The sequence below is a fragment of the Pristiophorus japonicus genome, unplaced genomic scaffold, assembly GCF_044704955.1.
Source record: "Pristiophorus japonicus isolate sPriJap1 unplaced genomic scaffold, sPriJap1.hap1 HAP1_SCAFFOLD_46, whole genome shotgun sequence".
NCBI classification, from domain to species: Eukaryota; Metazoa; Chordata; class Chondrichthyes; family Pristiophoridae; genus Pristiophorus; species Pristiophorus japonicus.
In genome coordinates, this window is record NW_027254363.1 from 3794344 (window position 1) to 3816562 (window position 22219).

Sequence of the window (22219 nt, forward strand, 5' to 3'; positions counted from 1 at the left end):
GATCTAAGAATGGTCTGTTTTTGCACAAAGGAACATTATTCCCCTTCTGTTAATGTTTCAGGTTAGCAATGTGAGTTACTACGACCTTGAGGTTTGTTTGTTTCAAACTGTGTTAGTGTTGTAATATTTTGCAGACTCGAGTCTGAGATGTCATGGCATTTCCTCCATGAATTCTTTGTCAGCTTATAAAGTCCCTATAAAATTCCCACGTTCTCAACTTCAATGTCTCTATACATTTTCAAACATTCACATTCCCCCCTTTTATCATTGCATGATAACCCTGGTGACTATTCCAGGAGTATCGCATTCAGCCATTCGCACTCTCTTTCCTGATCCTATTTGACGAGTAGTTCTTTAGTTTGCTGGATCATAACCCGGGAGCACATGGCCAAAAGAGAGTTTGCTAACCTTGCCAGCATGACTTTACAACCATGGTTAAAAAACCAACAATCAAAAAACAGGTAATTATTACTACAATGAGAATAATTGCCCCTTGATTAGATAGGATCTCCAAGATCCAGCTAATAGCCAATCAAACCAGCTAGATCATCCTGTTGGTGTGGATAACTTCTTCACCTCCCTTCTTATGTGATCAGCGAGATTGATTATGTTTTCTGAACTATCTGGAATGTAAGTGCAACATTCAGATCCTATCAGGTCACACGTTCCCCCTTTCTCAGCGAACAGATAATCCAGGGCCATTCGGTTTTGTAATGCAATGGTCCTTATTGCTATCATTTCAGCTGTGATGCCCTCCAGAGCTTCAGCAGTATTGTTAGCTATGAGAGGGGACCTCATAGAAACGTTTAAATTCTGACTGGTTTAGACAGGTTAGATGCAGAAAGAATGTTCCCAATGTTGGGGAAGTCCAGAACCAGGGGTCACAGTCTGAGGATAAGGGGTAAGCCATTTAGGACCGAGATGAGGAGAAACTTCTTCACCCAGAGAGTGGTGAACCTGTGGAATTCTCTACCACAGAAAGTAGTTGAGGCCAATTCACTAAATATATTCAAAAGGGAGTTAGATGAAGTCCTTACTACTCGGGGGATCAAGGGTTATGGCGAGAAAGCAGGAAGGGGGTACTGAAGTTTCATGTTCAGCCATGAACTCATTGAATGGCGGTGCAGGCTAGAAGGGCTGAATGGCCTGCTCCTGCACCTATTTTCTATGTTTCTATGTTTCTATCTGTTCCAATATCGTCTCTGGGTTCTGTACTTCATACATGAGACGTCCTAACCCGATTGGAAATTATCATGACCCCAAAGAAATTGTCGGCGGTGGCGATGGCTCGCTTGTATCGGCTGGAGGCATGTGCTTCCGCCAGAGTACGTACTTTCCGCACAAATGGCACCACATATCCCAGATAACAGGACCCTGTCCATCGCCGAGTCAATCGAAATACGTGCCGTTAAAAGCAGCTTTCTGATATATTGCTTCCGTGTCCCAGGACTGGGCCCACAAACAACCACCTGTTTTATTCGGAAGGTGAGCGAGGATGGTGACTCGTGCACCTGTTGTGATGTTGAGACTGTTTGGGCATTATCTGTATTCTATGATATGTCCCTTGTTTCTTTTGTCATTTCGGGTTGGACATATATCCCCGGTTGGCCTCACAATCCCCGAAGTATTGGTCATGGCTAAGAATGGGGGTTCCTTTCTACGGTTGTAGTTTGGCTGGTACCATCCCTGGAACGTCTGACTAATGGGGTCTCCAGCACTCTCCCACTTGGTGACCTCACCGTGGTCGTTCATGTGCTAACGGTATGATACTCCTCCTGATCTCCGTGATCCCTCTTTTGACCCGCTTTTCCTCTCTCGTATTTGTATTGACCCCCCTCCTCTCGTGAGAGTTTGGCTCTGAATCCATCTGACAGTCTCAGTTAGGATTAGTGGAACGGGACACAAAGGAATTCCCCCTTTGGAATGTATAGGAAAATGTGAACACACCCAACATCTAGAAAAGTTCCCATTTTGCACATAAACATAAGACATGTACAAAAAAGTGTTTACATGGAGCTCTCGTCTCTGTCTCCAATCCCATGCGCCGAAACTGTCATATATCAACACTATTATACAGACTGTGGCATACAGACACAGTTTCATCTTATGGCTCAGAATTCAGATAAATAGTCCAATTATTTTGCTGATTAAAAAAGTTCAATATTCCCGTCTCTCTTCTCAGGTCACCGTCGGTGTAGCTGACTGTCTATCTCTACAGTTAAAATTTCAAACTGGTCCATGTTCCAATTCGGATGCTAACGGCCTTGTTCAGCTGTGGAGAAGAGGAAATCTGGAACAGAAACAGGAATTAGAATAACCAGTTAAATAGATTCGTTAGAGTGTGGTGAGCTTGCAGTGGTGCAGGTGAACCCAGGCACTTTTCCCCTCAACCTTGGCTGCAGTGAAGGTAGTGAGTAACAACTGAATTGGCCCCTTCCATCGTGATTCTAATGCCTTCCGAATCAATTTCCTAATCAGGACATACTTCCCAGGTACCACGAGGGATGATTCTGGCAAAACTGGGAGGTCGCTGTGAGCCTCACGAACCTGGTTGTGGGCTATTCGCAGAGCCTGAGTCAGAGAAAGAACCTAGGTGGTCATCAGTCGAGCTGGGATACCATATCTCGGAACAATTTCCCTCATGAACACCTTAACAACAGTTTTAGCTTTATTGTCCAGGGTAGAGGAGGCTTCAATCCATCTGCTGAACACATCTATGTTACTTACACATATTTGTAACACTCAACTTTTTGCAACTCAATGTTGTCCAACTGAAATGTCTCAAAGGTACCTTCGGGTAGGTGCGTCTTATCCCAATATCAGGGGACTCCCTTTCCTGGATTATTCTGCCGGCAAACCAGGCTACGACTACCGATGTTCTGGGCGAGCGCCTGAAGTCTAGAGTGCCACCAAGTATTCAAAAGTGTGTCACTTGTGGTCCTTGCTCCACAATGAGTAGCAAAATGCATACATTCAATAACCCATAGAGCCAACTCATCAGACATGCAAGTCTGTTCTGCGGGAGTGGTCCAGAGTTTAGAAACATTGTCATAAGTACATCCATAATTTTTCAAAAACAGATTTCCTTTTTCAGGAACGTCCTCCTGTGCTTTTACAACATCTTGGATGGTTGGCATTAGTTTTTCCGATGCTAACTTACCCTTTGCAGGACTTTTAGTCTGACTCATCATTCTGGGGCACTACCATTTGTTGTCCACGAGAGGCCTGTTTGGCCTCTTCGTTAGCACAATGGTTCCCTATATCAACCGGGGATTTTCCGGTGGTGTGGGCGGTACATTTAACAATGGCAATGCGCTTGGGGAACATGAGGGCTTGCAACAAGTCAGATACAAGTTGCATATGGGATATCTCATTCCCCTGTGGGAATAGTTCAGCTTTTTTGGCGGAATAGTCGGTTTCAAAGGCGGCAAATTCCAAGACCTGATTCTCCTGCTTAACTGTGGCGTATCCTAAAATTCGTGCACCTTCTGGATCAACAGAAGAGCTTCCGTCAACATACATAATCCAGTCTGGGTCTTCCATTGGTACATCAACTAAATCTTCCCTGACCGATGTGGCCTCTTGAATTAAAGATAAACAATCATGAATGGGTTCTTCCTCATCTTGTGGTGGCTCGGTAAGAAAACAGGTCGGATTAATGGCAGTAAAGTGCCGAAATGTAAGCCGAGGGTTATTTAGTAGGTAGATCTCATATCTACTCTGCCTGGCCATGGTTAGGTGTTGAGTCTGCAGTTGGCGCAGGAGGGCAGCTACGGAGTGAGAGGTGTTAAGACTACGGTGGCACAATCTTTCAGGATTGTATAATACAGTTGAAAGTGCCGGTCATAGAGGGGCCGTCCCAAAGCCGGAGCTTGCAGCAGGGCTGCCTTTAATTACTTAAAGGCTTCGACGTCTGCGGTTTTTATTTCAAAGCTGCCTTCCTTATTTGTATACGGGGTGAGGTGCTTAGTAATCAGGGCAACATTAGAGATCCAGGATCTGCAGTAATTGATCACCCCCAACCACTGTCGCATTTGTTTAGCCGTGTGATGGACTGGAAACTGGCAAATCGGTTCGTCATCCGGGGAAGTTCTCTGTACAATCAAGCTACGTAGTCATTACGAATAATCGGGGGACGATTGGCCGAAGGGGTTGTTCTGGGCGAAGTTAGTGTAAGATCACCGTCCTCTCCCCGCTTGCCCCTCTTCTCTTCCTCTTTCGTGCCGAGGGGAGGGACACTCTCTACTCTAATGTCCTTCTTACCCACAATTAAAGCATCCATCTCGTCTTTCCCAGCCCCGACCTCATCCCATACCAGGCCGGGGACAGTAGGGCGGTCCGTAATTAGCAGGGCGCGGGCTATTTGGGTGTTTGGTATAACCGTATCCCTGTTTATCCACCAATCCTGCACGCAACAGTACTGTTCCATCTGGTATCCATCCCCTTGGGTCGTGTTTTGGTCCTTCCACCCGAGGCGGCTTTTCCTTTCTAGTCACGTATTCAGTCTTGACCCGGGTTGGGGGCGCACCATCCCCCTCTCCTTTATTTTACTGCCAATAATATTTAACCGCCCTTTCCATCTGGGCTACACTGTTATCTGCCCAATTCATATTATTTGTCCAGATAGCGTGAGCAATGGAATAGGGCAGGCACTGAAGTAGGATAGCGCAGAATTGAGGAGAATCATCTCCTGCCTGAAGGCATTCTCTCCTGATTGACTTCCGTATATTTCAATAAATCATTCCATGAATTCGCCGGCGGTTTCTTCTCGTTTGTGTTTAGTTACGAATACTGCGGCCATACTGATGGGCTTCTGAAGAGTCGTGGTGAGAGCATTAAAGATAGCGTTTAGGCGATCCTGGACATCGTTAGGGTGAGCAACCACCAATGCATCATGAGTAGCACGTCCTAGGTGAGTTAGAAAACGGGCATGCCCAGTTGGGCTCAGGGTTTGCTTTACCAGGGCCCACAGGTCCCTTGATTCTGCATTATATCCATGCATGTCGAGGTCACTCCGTGAAATCGGAGGTCAGGGTTAAGTTGGGTTTGCGGATCTCTTTCAACTTATTTATCTTAGCCTTTTAACTCTTCAATTTGTTTTGTTTGAGTATCTATTTCTTTATTGTATCAGGTAAGTATTATTACATAAGCTAGTTAGGTTTTTATTTTTATTCCGACTATCGCACCATTTCCTCTGTTAGGTGAGTCTTTTTTCTGTTAATAAATCCAAATTGATAATGTTCAGTATGAAACGGCTGTCAATGGAAAGGGTTAACTCCTTTACAGGTTTGTAAGATAACCTGATGTCATTACGTGACTTCACGTAATCATCTGAAAAAAAATCTCATCATCAAGAAAGGCAGCATTTGATGAAACTCCAATATTTTTTAACTTCTTATTCAATTATTTGCAAAAGATATTTTTATAAATTGATTGAAAACGAGACCACACATTTTTAATAGCTATTTGTTCACTGAAATTCTATTTCGTCATCAGCCTCGGTCAATGCAAAGCCAACCATTTGATTATGTAGTCTATCGATACCTTTCTCAGAGGTCCCAGTGGAACTCTTAGTACGTTTCTCATGCGCGAACTCTTTCTTTAAGATGTCTATGGTTTTTAATATGTCCTCCTTCTGTCAATAAAAGCCCTAATTAAGTGTAGTTTTTCTGCCAACTCGATAGAAATGATGCATTTTTTCAGACTGCAGTGGAACTTAATAATTAAAACCTCAGAACATTTGTTTTCTTTCAGCACCTATTTAGTACGTTACGTCTTTTTTTTCGTCTTTTCCATAACAAGAGGGAAGTGTGGCACGTAATACTGAGAGCTGCTTTTCGTTATCTCAATGGTTCCAGCGTCAAGATTGTGTTATACTGTATCTTCTAAACTGCATATTTAACATGATATTTAATTTTTTTTGATACCTTTTGAATCCATCTCAGTATTTTGCTGTGCCTTATCTGAATATCTCAAAATCCCGCTTCAAACTTTGTAGTTTCAATCTTAATTTAAAACTTTTTTTTGAGCTTTGAAGCTCTTTTTTAAAACATTCTTTATCTCATTCCGAGCCTAAATTTATGTCTTTCAACCCAATGTAATCAATTTTTTTCTTTTACTCAACAAACCGATCCTTTGTGCATTTCCTGGCTCCGTAACTTATCCTCCGAATACACGTAATTCAATAAGGTTCACACTCTTAAACTTCCCACATACAGGACAACACTACGAAGGGTTAAAAAAACTTACACTCTGTTTGAAAAAGTGGGTGGAGCTAAAACAAACCACAACTCCCCGGTTTCCCAAACAGACTTTCTTATCCACAGTAAAAATCACACAAGCATTTCTCATTTTAAAACAGACGTTCACAAGAGTCTCTCTTCTTTCCTATTAATTGTTTTGTCCGGCTCTATTTTTGGATCCAAGATTCATCATCTATCCCAATCGAGCTCTAACTATCCCGACTTTCCGTGTCGCCGCACGGATCGCGTCCAACGCGATTTGATCTATCCCTATCTAGCTCTAACTATCCCTACCTTCCATGTCGCCGCACGGATCGCATGCCACGCGATTTAATCTATCCCTATCTAGCTCTAACTATCCATAACTTCCGTGTCGCTGCACGGATCGCGTCCCACGCGATTTGATCTATTCCTATCTGGCTCTAATTATCCCTTTCTTCCGTGTCGCTTCACGGATCGCGTCCCATCCGATTTGATCTAACCGTAATTTAAGTTTGAAAGGTATTCACCAGATTGTCCTGCATCTCGTTCAGACACTACCTGAGATCAAGCGAGTGGCTAAACCTTCCTCAGACTTTTGAAAACGGGGGAAACTGTAGCAGTATTGAAATCATACCCACTCCAGTCGCCACTTTCCCCTCGTCTCGTCCAAGGCTAGTCTGGCTCTTAATTCGCAAGTTTTCGGCAGTCGTCCGTTGAGATCCCACTTCTGACACCAAATGTTGATTTCTGGATTCTTTTCCGTCAATCTAGTTCAGCAAAATTATTCAGTAGAATATCGTTTCTGCCTTAAAGAAAACAAGCTTTTATTTAAAAGCAAATCCCGATCGGGGACTTTATCAGACAGAAGGAATGCAACTCTGATAGATCGCACTCACTTCCTACGGACAAAGTGATGTTACATTGTAAAGGAAAGACGGTTATACAGTTTCGGTAAAAGATAACAAGGTACAATTTGAGTGACATCCTAGTTCAGCCTATGCTCTCTGATCACTCTTTCCCTTTGTCCACTCAAAAGCCGATCTAAGTATGATCTGGTTTTACACAAAGGCCTATTATTCTCTTACTGTTAATGTTTCAGTTTAGCAATATGAGTTAGTATTAACTTGAGGCTTGTTTTGCAAGCTGCGGGTTTTGTTTCAAACTGTGTTACTGTTGTAACATTTTGCAGTCTCGAGTCTGAGATGTCATGGCTATTCCACCATGAATTCTTTGTTAGCTTATACTGTCCCTACACAATTCCCACGTTCTCAACTTCAATGTCTATACATTTACAAACATTCACAGACCAGTGACCATATATTACTGGCAGTGTGTGTCACTGTAGGATATACTGAGTGTGGGTCACTAACCGGTGTGGAACACTGTACCTCACTGACCATGCATTACTGCGGGTATCTGTCACTGTAGGATGTCCTCAGCGTGGGTCACTAACCGGTGTGGAATCCCGTACACCAGTGATCATGTATTACTGGGAGTGTCTGTCACTGTAGGATAAACTGAGTGTGGGTCACTAACCGGTGTGGAATCCCGTACACCAGTGACCATGTATTACTGGAAGTGTCTGTCACTGTTGGATAAACTGAGTGTGGGTCACTAACCGGTGTGGAACTCTGCACCCCAGTGACCAGGTATTACAATGAGTGTGTGTCACTGCAGGATATACTGAGTGTGGTTTACTAACCGGAGTGGAACTATGCACCACAGTGACCAGGTATTACTGTGAGTGTGTGTCACTGTAGGATATACTGAGTGTGGGTCACTAACCGGTGAGGAACCCGTACCCCAGTGAAGATGTATTACTGGGTATGTGAGTCACTGCAGGATATACTCGGATTGGGTCGCTAACAGGTGTTGAACACCATACCCCAGTGACGATGTATTACTGGTAGTGTGTGTCACTGTAGGATATACTGAGTGTGGGTCACTAACCGGTGTGGAACATCATAACCCAGTGACCATCTATTATTGGGTGTGTGTGTCACCGTAGGATATATTGAGTGAGGTTCACTAACCGGTGTGTAACACTGTATCCCAGTGTCCATATATTACTGGGAGTGTGTGCCACTGTAGGATATATTGAATGTGGGTCGCTAATCACTGTAGAACAACATACCACAGTGACCATGTATTACTGGGAGTGTGTGCCACTGCAGGATATACTGACTGTCGGACAGCAACCAGAGTGGAACACACTTCTTCAGTCACCATGAATTACTAGGAATGTGTATCACTATAGTATATACTGATTGTGGGTAATTTACCGGTGTGGTACACCGTACCCCAGTGACCATGTATTATCGGAGTGTTTGTCACTGTAGGAGATATTCAGTGTGTATCATTAACCGGTATGGAAAACCGTACCCCAGTGACCATGTATTACAGGGAATGTCTTTCACTCTAGGATATACTGAGTGTGTGTCACTACCCGTTGTGGAACACTATATCCCAGTGACCATGCATTAACGCGAGTGTGTTTCACTGTCGAATATACTGAATGCAGGTCACTAATCGGTGTGGAACACAGTTCTCCATTCAACATGAGTTACTGGGAGTGTGTGTTACTGTAGGATATACTGTATGTGGGTCACTAACCAGTGTAGAACATCGTACACCAGTGACCATGTATTACTGTAAGTGTGTGTCACTGTTGGATGTACTGATTGTGGGTCACAAACCGGCGTGGAACACTATACCCCAGTGAGGATGTATTACTGGGAGTGTCTTTCACTGTAGGATATAATGAGTGTTGATCACTAACTGGTGTGGAACAATGTACCCCAGTGAACATGTATTACGGGGAGTGTGTGTCACTGTAGGATATACTGAGTGTGGTTCACTAACCGGTGAGCAAAACCGTACCGCAGAGACCATGTATTACTGTGAGTGTCTGTCATTGTAGGATATACTGAGTGTGGGTCACTAACCAGTGTGTAACACTGTACCCCAGTGACTATGTATGAATGGGAGTGTGTATCACTGTAGGATATACTCAGTGTGGGTCACTAACCGGTGTGGAACACCATACACCAGTGACCATGTATTACTGGGAGTGTCCGTCACTGTAGGATGTCCTCAGTGTGGGTCACGAACCGGTGTGGAACTCTGCACCCCAGTGACCAGGTACTACTGTGAGTGTGTGTGTCACTGTAGGATATACTGAGTGTGGGTCACGAACCAGTGTGGAACACCATATACCAGTGACCATATATTTCTGGGAGTGTGTGTCACTGCAGGATATGCTGAATGTGGGTCATTAACCGGTGTGGAACACCGTGCCCCAGTGATCATGTATTACTGGGAGTGTCTGTCACTGTCGGACAAACTGAGTGCAGGTCACTAACAGGTATGGAACACCATACCCCAGTGACCATGTATTACTGGGAGTGTCTGTCAATGTAGGGTGTACTCAGTGTCGTTCACGAACCGGCGTGGAACACTGTACCCCAGTGACCATGTAATACTGGGAGTGTGTGTCACTGTAGGATATACTGACTGTAGGTCACTAACCGGTGTGGAACACAGTTCTCCAGTCACCATGAATTACTGGGAGTGTGTGTCACTGTAGGATACACTGAATGTGGGTCACTAACCAGTGTAGAACACCGTACACCAGTGACCATGTATTACTGGGAGTGTGTGTCACTCGGCTATACTCACTGTGTGTCACTAACCGGTGTGGAAAACCGCACCCCAGTGAACATGTATTACTGGGAGTGTGTGTCACTGTAGGATATACACAGTGTGGATCACTAACCGGGATGGAACACCATACCCAATAGACCATGTATTACTGGGTGTGTGTGTCACTGTAGGACATACTGAGTGTGGGTCACTCAGCGGTTTGGACCACCGTACCCCAGTGACCATGTATTAAGGGAGTGTCTGTCACTGTAGGAGATACTCAGTGTGGGTCACTAACCGGTGTGGAAAACCGTACCCCAATAATCATGTATTACTGCGAGTGTCTGTCACTTTAGGATATGCTGAGTGTGGGTCACTAACTGGTGTGCAACACTGTACCCCATTGACTTTGCATTACTGGAAGCGTGTTTCACTGTAGGTTATACTCAGTGTGGGTCAGTAAGCGGTGTGGAAAACCGTACCCCAGTGATCATGTATTCATGCGAATGGCTGTCACTGTAGGAGATACTCAGGGGTGGATCATTATTGAGTGTGGAACACTGTACACCAGTGCCCATGAATTGCTGAGAGTGTGTGTCACTTTAGGATATACTGAGTGCGGGTCACTAACCGGAGTGGAACACTGTACTCCAGTGACCATATATTACTGGGAGTGTGTGTCACTGTAGGATATACTGAGTGTGATTCATTAACCGGTGTGGAACATTGTATGGCAGTTACCATGTATTAATGCAAGTGTGTGTCACAGTTCGATATACTCAGTGTGGATCACTAACCGATGTGGAAAACGGTACCCCAGTGGTCATGTCTTACTGGGAGTGTGTGGCACTGTAGGATATAGTGAATGTGGGTCACTAACCAGTATGGAACACCGTACCCCAGTGAACATGTATTATGGAAGTGTGTTTCACTGTAGGATATACTGAGTGAGGGTCACTCACCGGTGTGGAACACTCTACTCCAGTGACTATGTATTGGTGGGAGTGTGTGTCACTTTTGGATGTACTCAGTGTGGGTCACTAACCAGTGTGCAAAACCGTACCCCAATGATCATGTATTACTGCGAGTGTTGTCACTTTAGGATATAATGAGTGTGAGTCACTAACCGGTGTGAAACATTGTACGTCAGTTACTATGTATTACTGGGAGTGTGTCACAATTGGATAGACTCAGTGTGGGTCACTAAGCGTTGTGGAAAACGGTACCCCAATGATCATGTCTTACTGGGAGTGTCTGTCACTGTAGGTTGTACTAAATGTGGTTCACTAACCGGTGTGGAACACTCTACCCCAGTGATCATGTATTACTTGATTGTCTGCCACTGTAGGATATACTGAGTGTCGGTCACTAACCGGTGTGGAACACCATACCCCAGTGACCATGCATTACTGGGAGTGTGTGTCACTGTCGGATATACTGAGTGCAGGTCACTAACCGTCGTGTAAAACCATACCCCAGTGACCATATATTACTGGGAGTGTCTGTCACAGTAGCATATACAGAGTGTGGGGCACTAACATGTGTGGATCAACGTACCCCAGTGACCATGTATTACTGGGAGTGTGTGTCACTGTAGTATATTCTCAGTGGGGGCCACTAACATGTGTGGTATACCGTACCCCAGTGACCATGTATTACTGGGGGTATGTGTCACTGTAGTATATACTGAGTGGGGGCCACTAACATGTGTGGTACACCGTACCCCAGTGACCATGTATTACTGGCATTGGCAGTCATTGTAGGATATTCTGAGTGTGGGTCACTAAGCGCTGTGGAACACTGTATCCAAGTGACCATGTATTACTTGTCGGGTGTTTCACTGTAGGATATACTGAGTGTTGGTCACTAACCGCTGTGCAACACAGCACCACAGTGACCATGCATTACTGGGAGTGTTTGTCACTGTCGGATAAACTCACTGTGGGTCACTAACCGGTGTGGAACACAGAACCACAGTGACCATATCTTGCTGGGAGTGTGTGTCACTGTAGGATATCATGAGTGCGGATCACTAATCAGTGTGGAACCCGTACCCCAGTGAAGATGTATTACTGGGAATGTATGTCACTGTTGGATATACACACTGTTGTTCACTAACCAGTGTGGAACACCATACCCCAGTGACCATGCATTACTGTGAGCGTGTTTCACTGCAGTATGTACTCATTGTGTTTCACTAAGCGGTGTTGGACACCGTAACCCAGTGACCATGTATACTGGGAGCCTCTCTCAATGTAGGATATACTGATTGTGGGTCAATAACCGGTGTGGAACACCATCCCCCAGTGACCAAGTATTACTGGGAGTATGTGTCAGTGGAGGATATACTGAGTTTGGGTCACTAACCGCTGTGCAACACCGTACCCCAGTGACCATGTATTACTGGGAGTATGTATCACTGTAGGATATACTGAGTGTGGGTCACTAACCGGTGTGGAACACCTTACCCCAGTGACCATGTATTACTTGGTGTGTGTCACTGTCGGATATACTGAGTGTGAGTAACTAAACGGTGTCGAACACCATACCCCAGAAAACAAGTATTACTGGAAGTGTGTGTCACTAAGGATATACTCAGTGTTGGTCACTAACTGGTGCAGAACACCGTACCCCAGTGGTCAATGTATTACTTGGAATGTGTGCCACTGCAGGTTATACTGATTGTGGGTCCGAAACCCATGTGGAACACCATTCCACAGTGACCATGCATTACTGGGAGTGTCTGTCACTGTAGGATGTACGCAGTGGGGTTAACTAACCGGTGTGGAACACTGTACCTCAGTGACCATATATTACTGGGAGTGTGTGTCACTGTAGGATATACTGCGCGTTGGTCACTAACCGGTGTGGAACACCATACACCAGTGACCATATATTACTGGGAGTGTGTGTCACTGGAGGATAAACTCAGTGTGGTACACTAACCGGTGTGGGACACTGTCCCCAAATGACCATGTATTACTGGAAAAGTGTGTCACTCTAGGATAATCTGAGTGTGTGTCACTAACCAGTGTGGAACACTCTACCCTAGTGACCATGTATTAATTTGAGTGTCTGTAGCTGTAGGATATACTGAGTGTGGGTCACTAACCAGTGTGGAACACCATACCCCAGTGACCATGTAATACTGGGAGTGTGTGTTACTGTAGGTTATACTGTGTGTGGGTCACTAACCGGTGTGGAACACTGTATCCCAGTGACCATGTTTTACTGGGAGTGTGTGTCACTGTAGGTTATACTGAGTGTGAGTCACTACCCGGTGTGGAATATTGTACCCCAGTGACCATGTATTACTGGGCGTGCCTGTCACTGCAGGATGTACTCAGTGGGGTTCAATAACCGGTGGTACACATTGTACCAAGTGACCATGTATTACTAGGAGAGAGTGTCACTGTCGGATTTACTGAGTGTGAGTCACTACCTGGTGTGGAACACCGTAACCGAGTGACGATGTATTACTGGGAGTGTGTGTCACTGTAGAATATACTGAGTTTGGGTCACTAACCGGTGTGGAACACTGTACCCCACTGGACATGTATTACTTGGAGTGTGTGTCACTGTAGGATATTCTGAGTGTGGGTCTCGAACCAGTTTGAAATACCGTCCCCCAGTGACAATGTATTACTGGGAGTGTCTGTCACTGTAGGATATACTGAGTGTGGGGCACTAACCTGTGTGGAAACAGTAACCCACTGATCATGTGTTGCTGGGAGTGTGTGTCATAAATACATAAGAACATAAGAATCAGGAACAGGAGTTGATAATCTAGCACCTCGAGCGTGCTCCGCCATTAAACAAGATCATGGCTGATCTGGCCGTGGAATCAGCTATACTTACCCACCCTCTCCCCGTAACCGTTATTTCCCTTATTGCTTAAAAATCTATCATCTTTAATTTGACTATATTGAATGAGCTAGCCTCAACTGTTTGCTTTGGCAGAGAATTCCACAGATTTGCATCCCTCTGGGAGAAGAAATCCCTCTCAACTCGGTTTTAAATTGGCTCCCCCGTATTTTGAGTCTGTGCCCCCTAGTTCTAGTCTCCCCGCCAAGTGGAAACAACCTCTCTGCCTCTATCTTGTCTATCCCTTTCATTATTTTAAATGTTTCCATAAGGTCACCCCTCATCCTTCTGAACTCCAAGTGTAAAGATCCACTTTACTCAATCTATCATCATAAGTTAACCCCCTCATCTTCGGAATCAGCCTAGTGAGTACCCCATCCAAAGCTAGTATATCCTTCCTTAAGTAAGGTGACTAAAACTGCACGCAGTACTCCAGGTGCAGCCTCACCAATACCCTATACAGTTGCAGCACGACCTCCCAGCATTTATCCTCCATCCCTCCCGCAATGAAAGCCAACATTCCATTCGCCTTCCTGATTATCTGCTGCACCTGCAAAATAACTTTTTGGGATTCATGCACAAGGACCTCCAGGTCCCACTGCAACGCAGCATGTTGTAATTTCTCCCCATTCAAATATTCTTCGCTTTTACTGTTTTTTTTTTCCAAGTTGGATGACATCACACTATCCGACATTGTTTTCCATCTGCCAAACCTTAGCCCATTCGCTTAACCTATCTAAATCTCGTTGCAGCCTCTCTGTGTCCTCTGCACAACCCGCTTTCAAACTAATCTTTATGTCATCTGCAAATTTTGTTACACTACACTCTGTCCCCTCTTCCAGATCATCAATGCATATTGTAAACAGTTGTGGTCCCAGCACCGATCCCTGTGGCCCACGGCTAACCATCGATTTCCAACCCGAAAAGGACACATTGATCCAGACTCTCTGCTTTCTGTTATCCAGCCATTTCTCGATTCATGCAAATACATTTCCTCTGACTCTGCGTACCTTTATCTGCTGCAATAACCTTTTATGTGGCACCTTATTGAATGCCTTTTGGAAATCATACACACCACATCCATCGGTACACCTCTTTCCACCATGCTCGTTATATCCTCAAAGAATTCCAGTAAATTGGTTAAACATGATTTCCCCTTCATGAATCCAAGTTGCGCCTATTTGATTGCACTATTCCTATCTAGATGTCCCTATATTTCTTCCTCAATGATAGCTTCAAGCGTTTTCCCCCCTACAGATGTTAAACTAACTGGCCAATAGTTACCTGCCTTTTGTCTACTCCCTTTTCTAATCACTGGCGTTACATTAGCTGTTTTGCAATCAGCTGGTACCTCCCCAGAGTCCAGATAATTTTGGTTGATAACAACGAATGCATCGGCTATAAATTCCGTCATCTCTTTTAATACCCTGGGATGCATTTCATCAGGAACATGGGAACTTGTCTACCTTGAGTCCAATTAGCCTGTCCAGTACTACCCGCCTAGTGATAGTGATCGTCTCGAGGTCCTCCCTTCCCACATTCCTGTGACCAGCATTTTTTGGCATGGTTTTTGTGTCTTCCACTGTGAAGACCGAACCAAAATAATTGTTTAAGGTCTCAGACATTTCCACATTTCCCATTATTAAATCCCCCATTTATCTTCGAAGGGACCAACATTTACTTTAGTCAATCTTTTCCGTTTTATATATCGGTAAAAGCTGTAGAATATGCTCAGTGTGGGTCACTAACCGGTGTGGAACACCATACCTCAGTGACCATGTATTCGTGGGAATGTGTCTCACTGTAGGATATACTGAGTGAGCGTAACTAAACGGTGTGGAATACCGCACCCCAGTGACCCTATATTGCTGGGAGTGTGTGTCACTGTTGGATGTACTGAGTGTGGGTCACTAAACGGTGTAAAACACCGTACCCCAGTGGCCATGTATTGCTGGAAATGTGTGTCACTGTAGCATATACTGAATGTGGGTCACGAAACGGTGTGAAGCACTGTAGCCCAGTGGCCATGTATTGCTGGGAGTGTGTGTCACTGTAGGATATACTGAGTATGGGTCACTAACCGTTGTGGAACACCATACTCCAGTGACCGTGTATTATTGGAACTTTCTGTCACTGTAGGATATACTCAGTGTGGGTCACTATTTATTCCACTTCCGCTTCTGAGGCATACCCTCGGACTCGGGGATGGCCCGATTATACATTGACAATTAGTTCCCAGAGTGCTGGAGAGTGCAATGCATGACGTACATTCTCTGTCACAGGTGGGGCAGATGCTGGTTGAACGGACTGGAGTGTGGGGTGCCTCTGTTGCCGCATACTCCTTGCGCTATCTACTCTTGGCTTCAGCTTACTCTGGGTGATAAGACTCGAGGTGCTCTGCACCATGCGGATGCTTTTCCTCCACGTTGGGCTGGCTTGTGCCAGGGATTGCCAGGTGGAGGTGGGATTGTTGCATTTGTGAAAGCAGGTTTCGAGTGTGTCATAATGCATGACCTCTGCTCACCTGTCGTTCACTTGCAATAACGAATCACCGAGAAGAGCGTTTGATTTTTGAATCACATGTCAGGCATGCCAAAGCTGTGGCCGGACAACAGAGCTGATCGACTGTGGTCAATGCTTCGATGCTGGGGATGTTGGCCTGAGCGAGAACACTGACGTTGGTGCACCACTCTGGCCAACTAATTTGCAGCAAATTGCGGAGACTGCGTTGGTACTTCTCCAGTGTTTTGAGGTGCCTGCTGTAAATATTCCATGTCTCTGAAACATATAGGAGGTCGGGTATTACTACTGCCCTGTAGACCATCACCTTGCTCCTGGGTTTGAGATCCTGTCTCCAAACACTTCCTTCCTCAGCGGTCCGAAGTCTGCACTGAAACAGTGAAGGCAGTGTTGGACTTTGCCATCAAGGTCTGCCTTTGTTGACAGTAGGCTTCCGAGGTATGGAAAATGATCCACATTGTACAGTGTATAGCCCAGTAAACCAAAGCTTCCTTGAAACTCTCAGCGGATGACGAGTTTCCCTGCACCTATCACCGCTGATACATACTGAGTGCCCCATTTACAATTTAATTCACTCGCCATTCACACTGGAAGTCCTTTCGACCTCACGGGCTTTGGGCTGGGAATAAAACCCTTGCATGTTGCTAAACCTGATCCTGACCCGAGTGCACTGCCCCTGCTGAAAGTACAAGTGCTGGACCTCTGTTCTGAACAATGTTCTCTCCCCACACTCCACTGGTGCCGGTATGGGAATTCGGATGGTCCCGAGCTGTGCTGCCTTTTCTTGTGATACAGGGAAACTTCGTTGTTCCAATTCTTCTCCGTCCCCTCCTTCACATATTGTTCAGGTACATTGATGACTGTGTTCAAGTAATTTACTTTTCTAGCCATGAACTGGAAAATGTCCTAACTCGCACGAAGTCATGATCACCCATCACCTCAGACCTGTGCTTTCTCACCTATATTGCCTCCTGGTTAAAGAACGCCACGCTTTTTGAAAATTCTCATCCTTGTTTACAAATCTCTCCATGGCCTTGCTCCTCCCTACGTCTATAATATTATTCTGCCTCATAACCCCTCAAGATATCTCCGCTCTTCAAATGTTGCCCTCTCGAACAATCCTCATTATACTGCTCACCCATCGGTGGCCTTACCTTCAGCTGCTGGGGCCCTAAACTCTGGAAGTCCCTCCCTAAACCTCTCCGCTTCTCTAACTATCTTTCCATTTTAAATATATCCTGAAAATTAACCTGTTTTACCAAGCTTTTGGTCACATGCCTTAATTTCTTCTTTTTTATCTCGGTGTCATATGTATCTGTGTTGTCCTATTAACACAGTTCTGAAGCATCTTGGGAGGTTTAACTACATTAAAGGCGTGATATAAATAAACGTTATTGTTATTATTATGCATAATATTAGTTATTATTAATGTTATTAATAATAATAATAATTATGTAGTCAACCTTGCTTCTAATTTACGCCCCTCTCTGTCATTCACATGCTCCGTCTGATATTACCCTTCCCTTCCTCTACATCTCGAAGTCCATTTCCGAGGACAGTCTCTCCACAAATATCTACCATAATCCGGCCGACTCCTCCAGCTACTTTGATTATATGACCTCTCAACCAGCTTGCTGGAAGGACTCTACTACATTCTCCGAGTGTCGCTGCCTGCGTTGTATCTGTTCCGATGATGCCAGCTCCCACACCAGTGCTTACAACATGTCTTCATTTTTCTGAGCTTAGGATACCCGCCCTCTGTGGTCCTGTAACATCGTGTGGAGTGAGTAGGAGAGGAGGGACGAGGCAGAGTCATGGAGACAGTGACAAGTTGAGTCAATAACTCGGGCTGATGGGCTACAGTAGTGGGGTGGTTCCCCAGTCCCCGACCCCCTCTGGTTGATTATCTTCCTGCAGTGACCATGCCCTGTTCCGAGAAGGTTCACCAGGCTGGTTCCTGAGATGAAGGTCTTGACTTATGAGGAAATGTTGCGCAGGCTGGGCCTATAATGGTTGAAGTTTAGAGGAATCAGCCGTGATCTTATTGAAAGGTATAAGATTCTGAGGGGACTCGACAGGGTAGATGTAGAGTGGGTGTTGCCCCTTGTGGGGGAATCAACAACTAGGGGACATAGTTTCAGACTGTTCTCGATGTTGGGGAAGTCCAGAACCAGGGGACACAATCGAAGGATAAGGGGTAAGCCATTTAGGACCAAGATTAGGATAAACTTCTTCACTCAGAGAATTGTTAACCTGTGGAATTACCTGCCGCAGAGAGTTGTTGATTTCAGTTAATTGGATATATTTAAGAGGGAGTTAGATATGGCCCGTATGGCTAAAGGTATCAATGGGTATGGAGAGAAAGCAGGAAAGGGGTACTGAGGGAATGATCAGCCATGACCTTATTGAATGGTGTTGCAGGCTCGAAGGGCCGGATGTCCTACTCCTGCATCTATATTCTATGTTTCTATGTTACTATTAATATTGCCCACCCGCCCGCTGGGCTGGCTCGGCTTCCCTCCCACTGCCCCGTCTCTGCTAAACTGGGAAGCAGCGGGTTGGAGGTTGGTTGCGTTGGGATGATGTACTTCACATGTTAACCCCTGAGCCGATGTGCACCCGAATGTTTTTATGCTAAATGACAGGCCTTACTGTCTGGGCTCAGTCACCGACAATGTGTGACCAACAATTGACTGTCACTTTTCCCTTCCGTTTATTACAGTGAATTTAGTGGCGATTGTGGTCCTGTCCCGGGGAAAGTGCGGTCTGTCCACCTGCACCACTCGCTACCTCGTGGCCATGGCAGCGGCGGATCTACTGGTGGTCATCACTGAGGTCATACTGTGGCGGATCAGTTGGTATTATTTCCGGGGATCTTTCCTGAATATCACCCCTGTGTGTCGTGTAATATATCTCCTGTCCCGTGTAACCACAGACTGTTCTGTCTGGTTCACCGTCACTTTCACCTTTGACCGATTTGTGGCCATTTGTTTGCAGAAGCTGAAAACCAAATATTGCACCGGGAGAACTGCGGCTGTGGTTCTGGCAACAAGCTGCATTCTGCTCTCTTCTAAAAACATTCCCTTCTACTTTGCATTAGAACCTGTATATACAATCGACAATGTTCCGTGGGACTGTGTCACAATCCCAGCCGCTTTTACTGAGCCCGGATGGGTGGTATTTGATTGGTTGGATACGGTTTTAACCCCACTGCTACCATTCGCTGTAATTTTATTGCTCAATGCTCTGACAGTCAGACACATTTTAGTGGCCAGTCGAGTCCGGAAGAGACTGAGGTGTGAGAGCAAGGGGGAGAATGGCACTGACCCAGAGATGGAGAGCAGGAGGAAGTCTGTAATTTTACTCTTCACCTTATCCGGCAGCTTCATACTGCTGTGGCTGGTGTATTTTATAGATTTCTTATATTATAGCATTGCAGGAATAAATCCCACTCAGTACAATGATTCTTTATCAAACTTTGAACAAGTCGGACAAATGCTGCGGAATTTAAGTTGTTGCACAAACACATTTATTTATGGGGTGACCCAGTCCAAGTTCAGAGAGCAGTTGACGAGTGCGGTGAAATATCCGTTTACCTCAATTATACAATTAATTAATAAACAGAACAACTGAGCACAGCCCAGAGGCAGGTCCCAGTGTTTCCAGTCCAGGTATATAATATTTCGCCCCAGACTTCCATCCACTGAATTACACCAGAATGGCTGGTGATTTGATGTTACACCCAGCGACCTGTTCAGGACACGGCACATTTTCTGATTGCCATTTCCCACCTTGTCTTTCTGGGCAGCACAACGAGCTTGTTGCATTCTGTCCGAGTTCTTCTGTAAAGGGTCACTACAGCTATTTAGTGAGGGAATTCATTACAGCTTCCAGAGTGAGAGGCTCGTCAATAGGTAGGTCGGCAGAGTGTAGCTGCAGTTCAGGGGATACATTTCAGAATATACAGCACAGAAAAATACACTTCGGGCCTACTGGTCTGTGCTGGTGTTTATGTTCCAGACATACTCCTCCCATTGCAAATACTTCGTCTCAGCCTCTCAGCATATCTTTTATTTCATTTCCTCTCATTTACTCGACTAGTTTCCCTTAGACAGCATCTGAGACATGTATCTCAACCACTTCCTGTCGTAGGGAATTCCACATTCTAGCCACTCTCTGAGAAAAGAAATTGTTCTTTATTTCCCTATTGGTGTTATTAGTGATTATCTGGCTTTTATGGCTCCAAAGATTTGGATGCTTCCACGAGTATAAACTTTTCTCTCCCAATCGAACCAGACCAAAACAATTATAATTTTCAAGACTTCGATCAGGACTCCTCTATGTTCTCTGTCTTCTACAGGAACCAAGCACAACCTGTTCAATCGTTCCTGATAACTGTTATCTTTCAGTTCTGATGCCGTCCAACCAAATATTTGTGAGACCTTACTGGTGGCCCCCATTACCATCTCCATTGCCCGAGCCAACGACTCCATCCCTCTCCCTGTCACCAGTCTAAGGCTGAACCCAGCCGTTATCAACCTTTGTGTATTATGTGAGCCGGAGATGGTCTTCTGACACCATATCCACTCCATCACCAGGACAGCAGCTTTGTGCCTCTGTTACATCGCCTGCCTCAGTTCATTTGCTGCTCAAACCTATAACTGTGCCTTTACTAGCTCTAGATATAACTCCTCCAATGCTCTCCTGGGGGATTCCAATCTCCCACCATCCATGTACTTCAGCTCATCCAAAACTCTGCTGCCTGTGTCCTACCTTGCACCTTATCGCAATACCCCATCACACCTGTGTTCGCTGAGCTACATTGGCTCCCTGTCCGACAACGCCTCAATTATAAAATATTCATTCTTATTTTCAAACCACTTCACGGCCTCTGTAACCTGCACTAGTACTTAGTCCTCCTGACATCTGCGCGCTTCTCCAAATCTGGCAGATTACATATCCCCGATTTAAACTGCTTCACCAATGGTAGGCATGCTTGCAGCTAACTGGGTCCCAAGCTCTGCGATTCTCTCCATAAACCTCTCCACCTCTAACTCTCCTCCTCCTTCAGCTACCTGGGTTCCAAACTCTGAGATTCCCTCCCTAAACTTCTGCAACTCTAAGTCTCCCTCTCCTTCAGCTACCTGGGTCCCAAGCTCTGGAATTCTTTCCCTAAACCTCTCCACCTCTAACTCTCCTCCTCCTTCAGGTACCTGGGTCCCAAGCTCTGGCATTCGCTCCCTAAACCTCTCCACCTCTAACTCTCCTCCTCCTTCAGCTACCTGGGTTCCAAGCTCTGTGATTATCTCCCTAAACCTCTATTCCTCTGCAACTCTCCTCCTCCTTTAAGATTTCCCTTAAGACTAAATATTTGATCAAGGTTAATTGCAAGTGGAAACATCTTTTCTCCCTCTACCCTATCAAATCTTTCCATATCCTGAAAGGCACATTCTGACCATCCCTCAAACGTCTCTTTACTAAACAAAAGAACCACGGCTTGTTGAACATTTCCTGATAATACACGCTCTCAGTTCTGGTATCATTCCAGGAAATACACTTTGCACCTTCTCCAGAGTCTCGATGTCATTTTATAATATTTACACCAAGGATCCAAACAAGTTTACATAACTTCAATGTTTTACAATTCTATCCCTCTTGACACGAACACAAGCCTGTTCTTTTTTTTATGGATTGATGAATCTCCATCACTACATTTAGTGATTGGTGTAACTGTACTGTCCCATCCCTCTGTTCCTCATTCCTGTTTCGATAATTATTTTACAAGGAGAATGTCACTTTCATATCCTTCCTATTAAAACGCACCAACTCACACTCCTCTATATTGATGTATTGTGTTCCTGACACAGATGAAACTGCACATAGGGAGGTTAAAGTAACAGTGACCTCAGTCTTTATTAGACACTCCAGAGTGAGGAACAGGCCTTAGGGTCCGGCTTGTATAAAGTGCT

The 22219-nt window shown here is 45.1% G+C and overlaps 1 protein-coding gene across 1 annotated transcript; it reads left to right on the forward strand.

Moving 5' to 3' along the window:
• The first annotated feature begins 3603 nt into the window (after window positions 1-3603).
• On the forward strand, window positions 3604-19883 carry LOC139252357 (probable G-protein coupled receptor 139). Its single transcript, XM_070873354.1, has 2 exons — window positions 3604-3679; window positions 18973-19883. Exons 1-2 carry the CDS (start codon window positions 3604-3606, stop codon window positions 19881-19883), a joined length of 987 nt encoding a protein of 328 aa, XP_070729455.1.
• Window positions 19884-22219: the final 2336 nt, after the last annotated feature.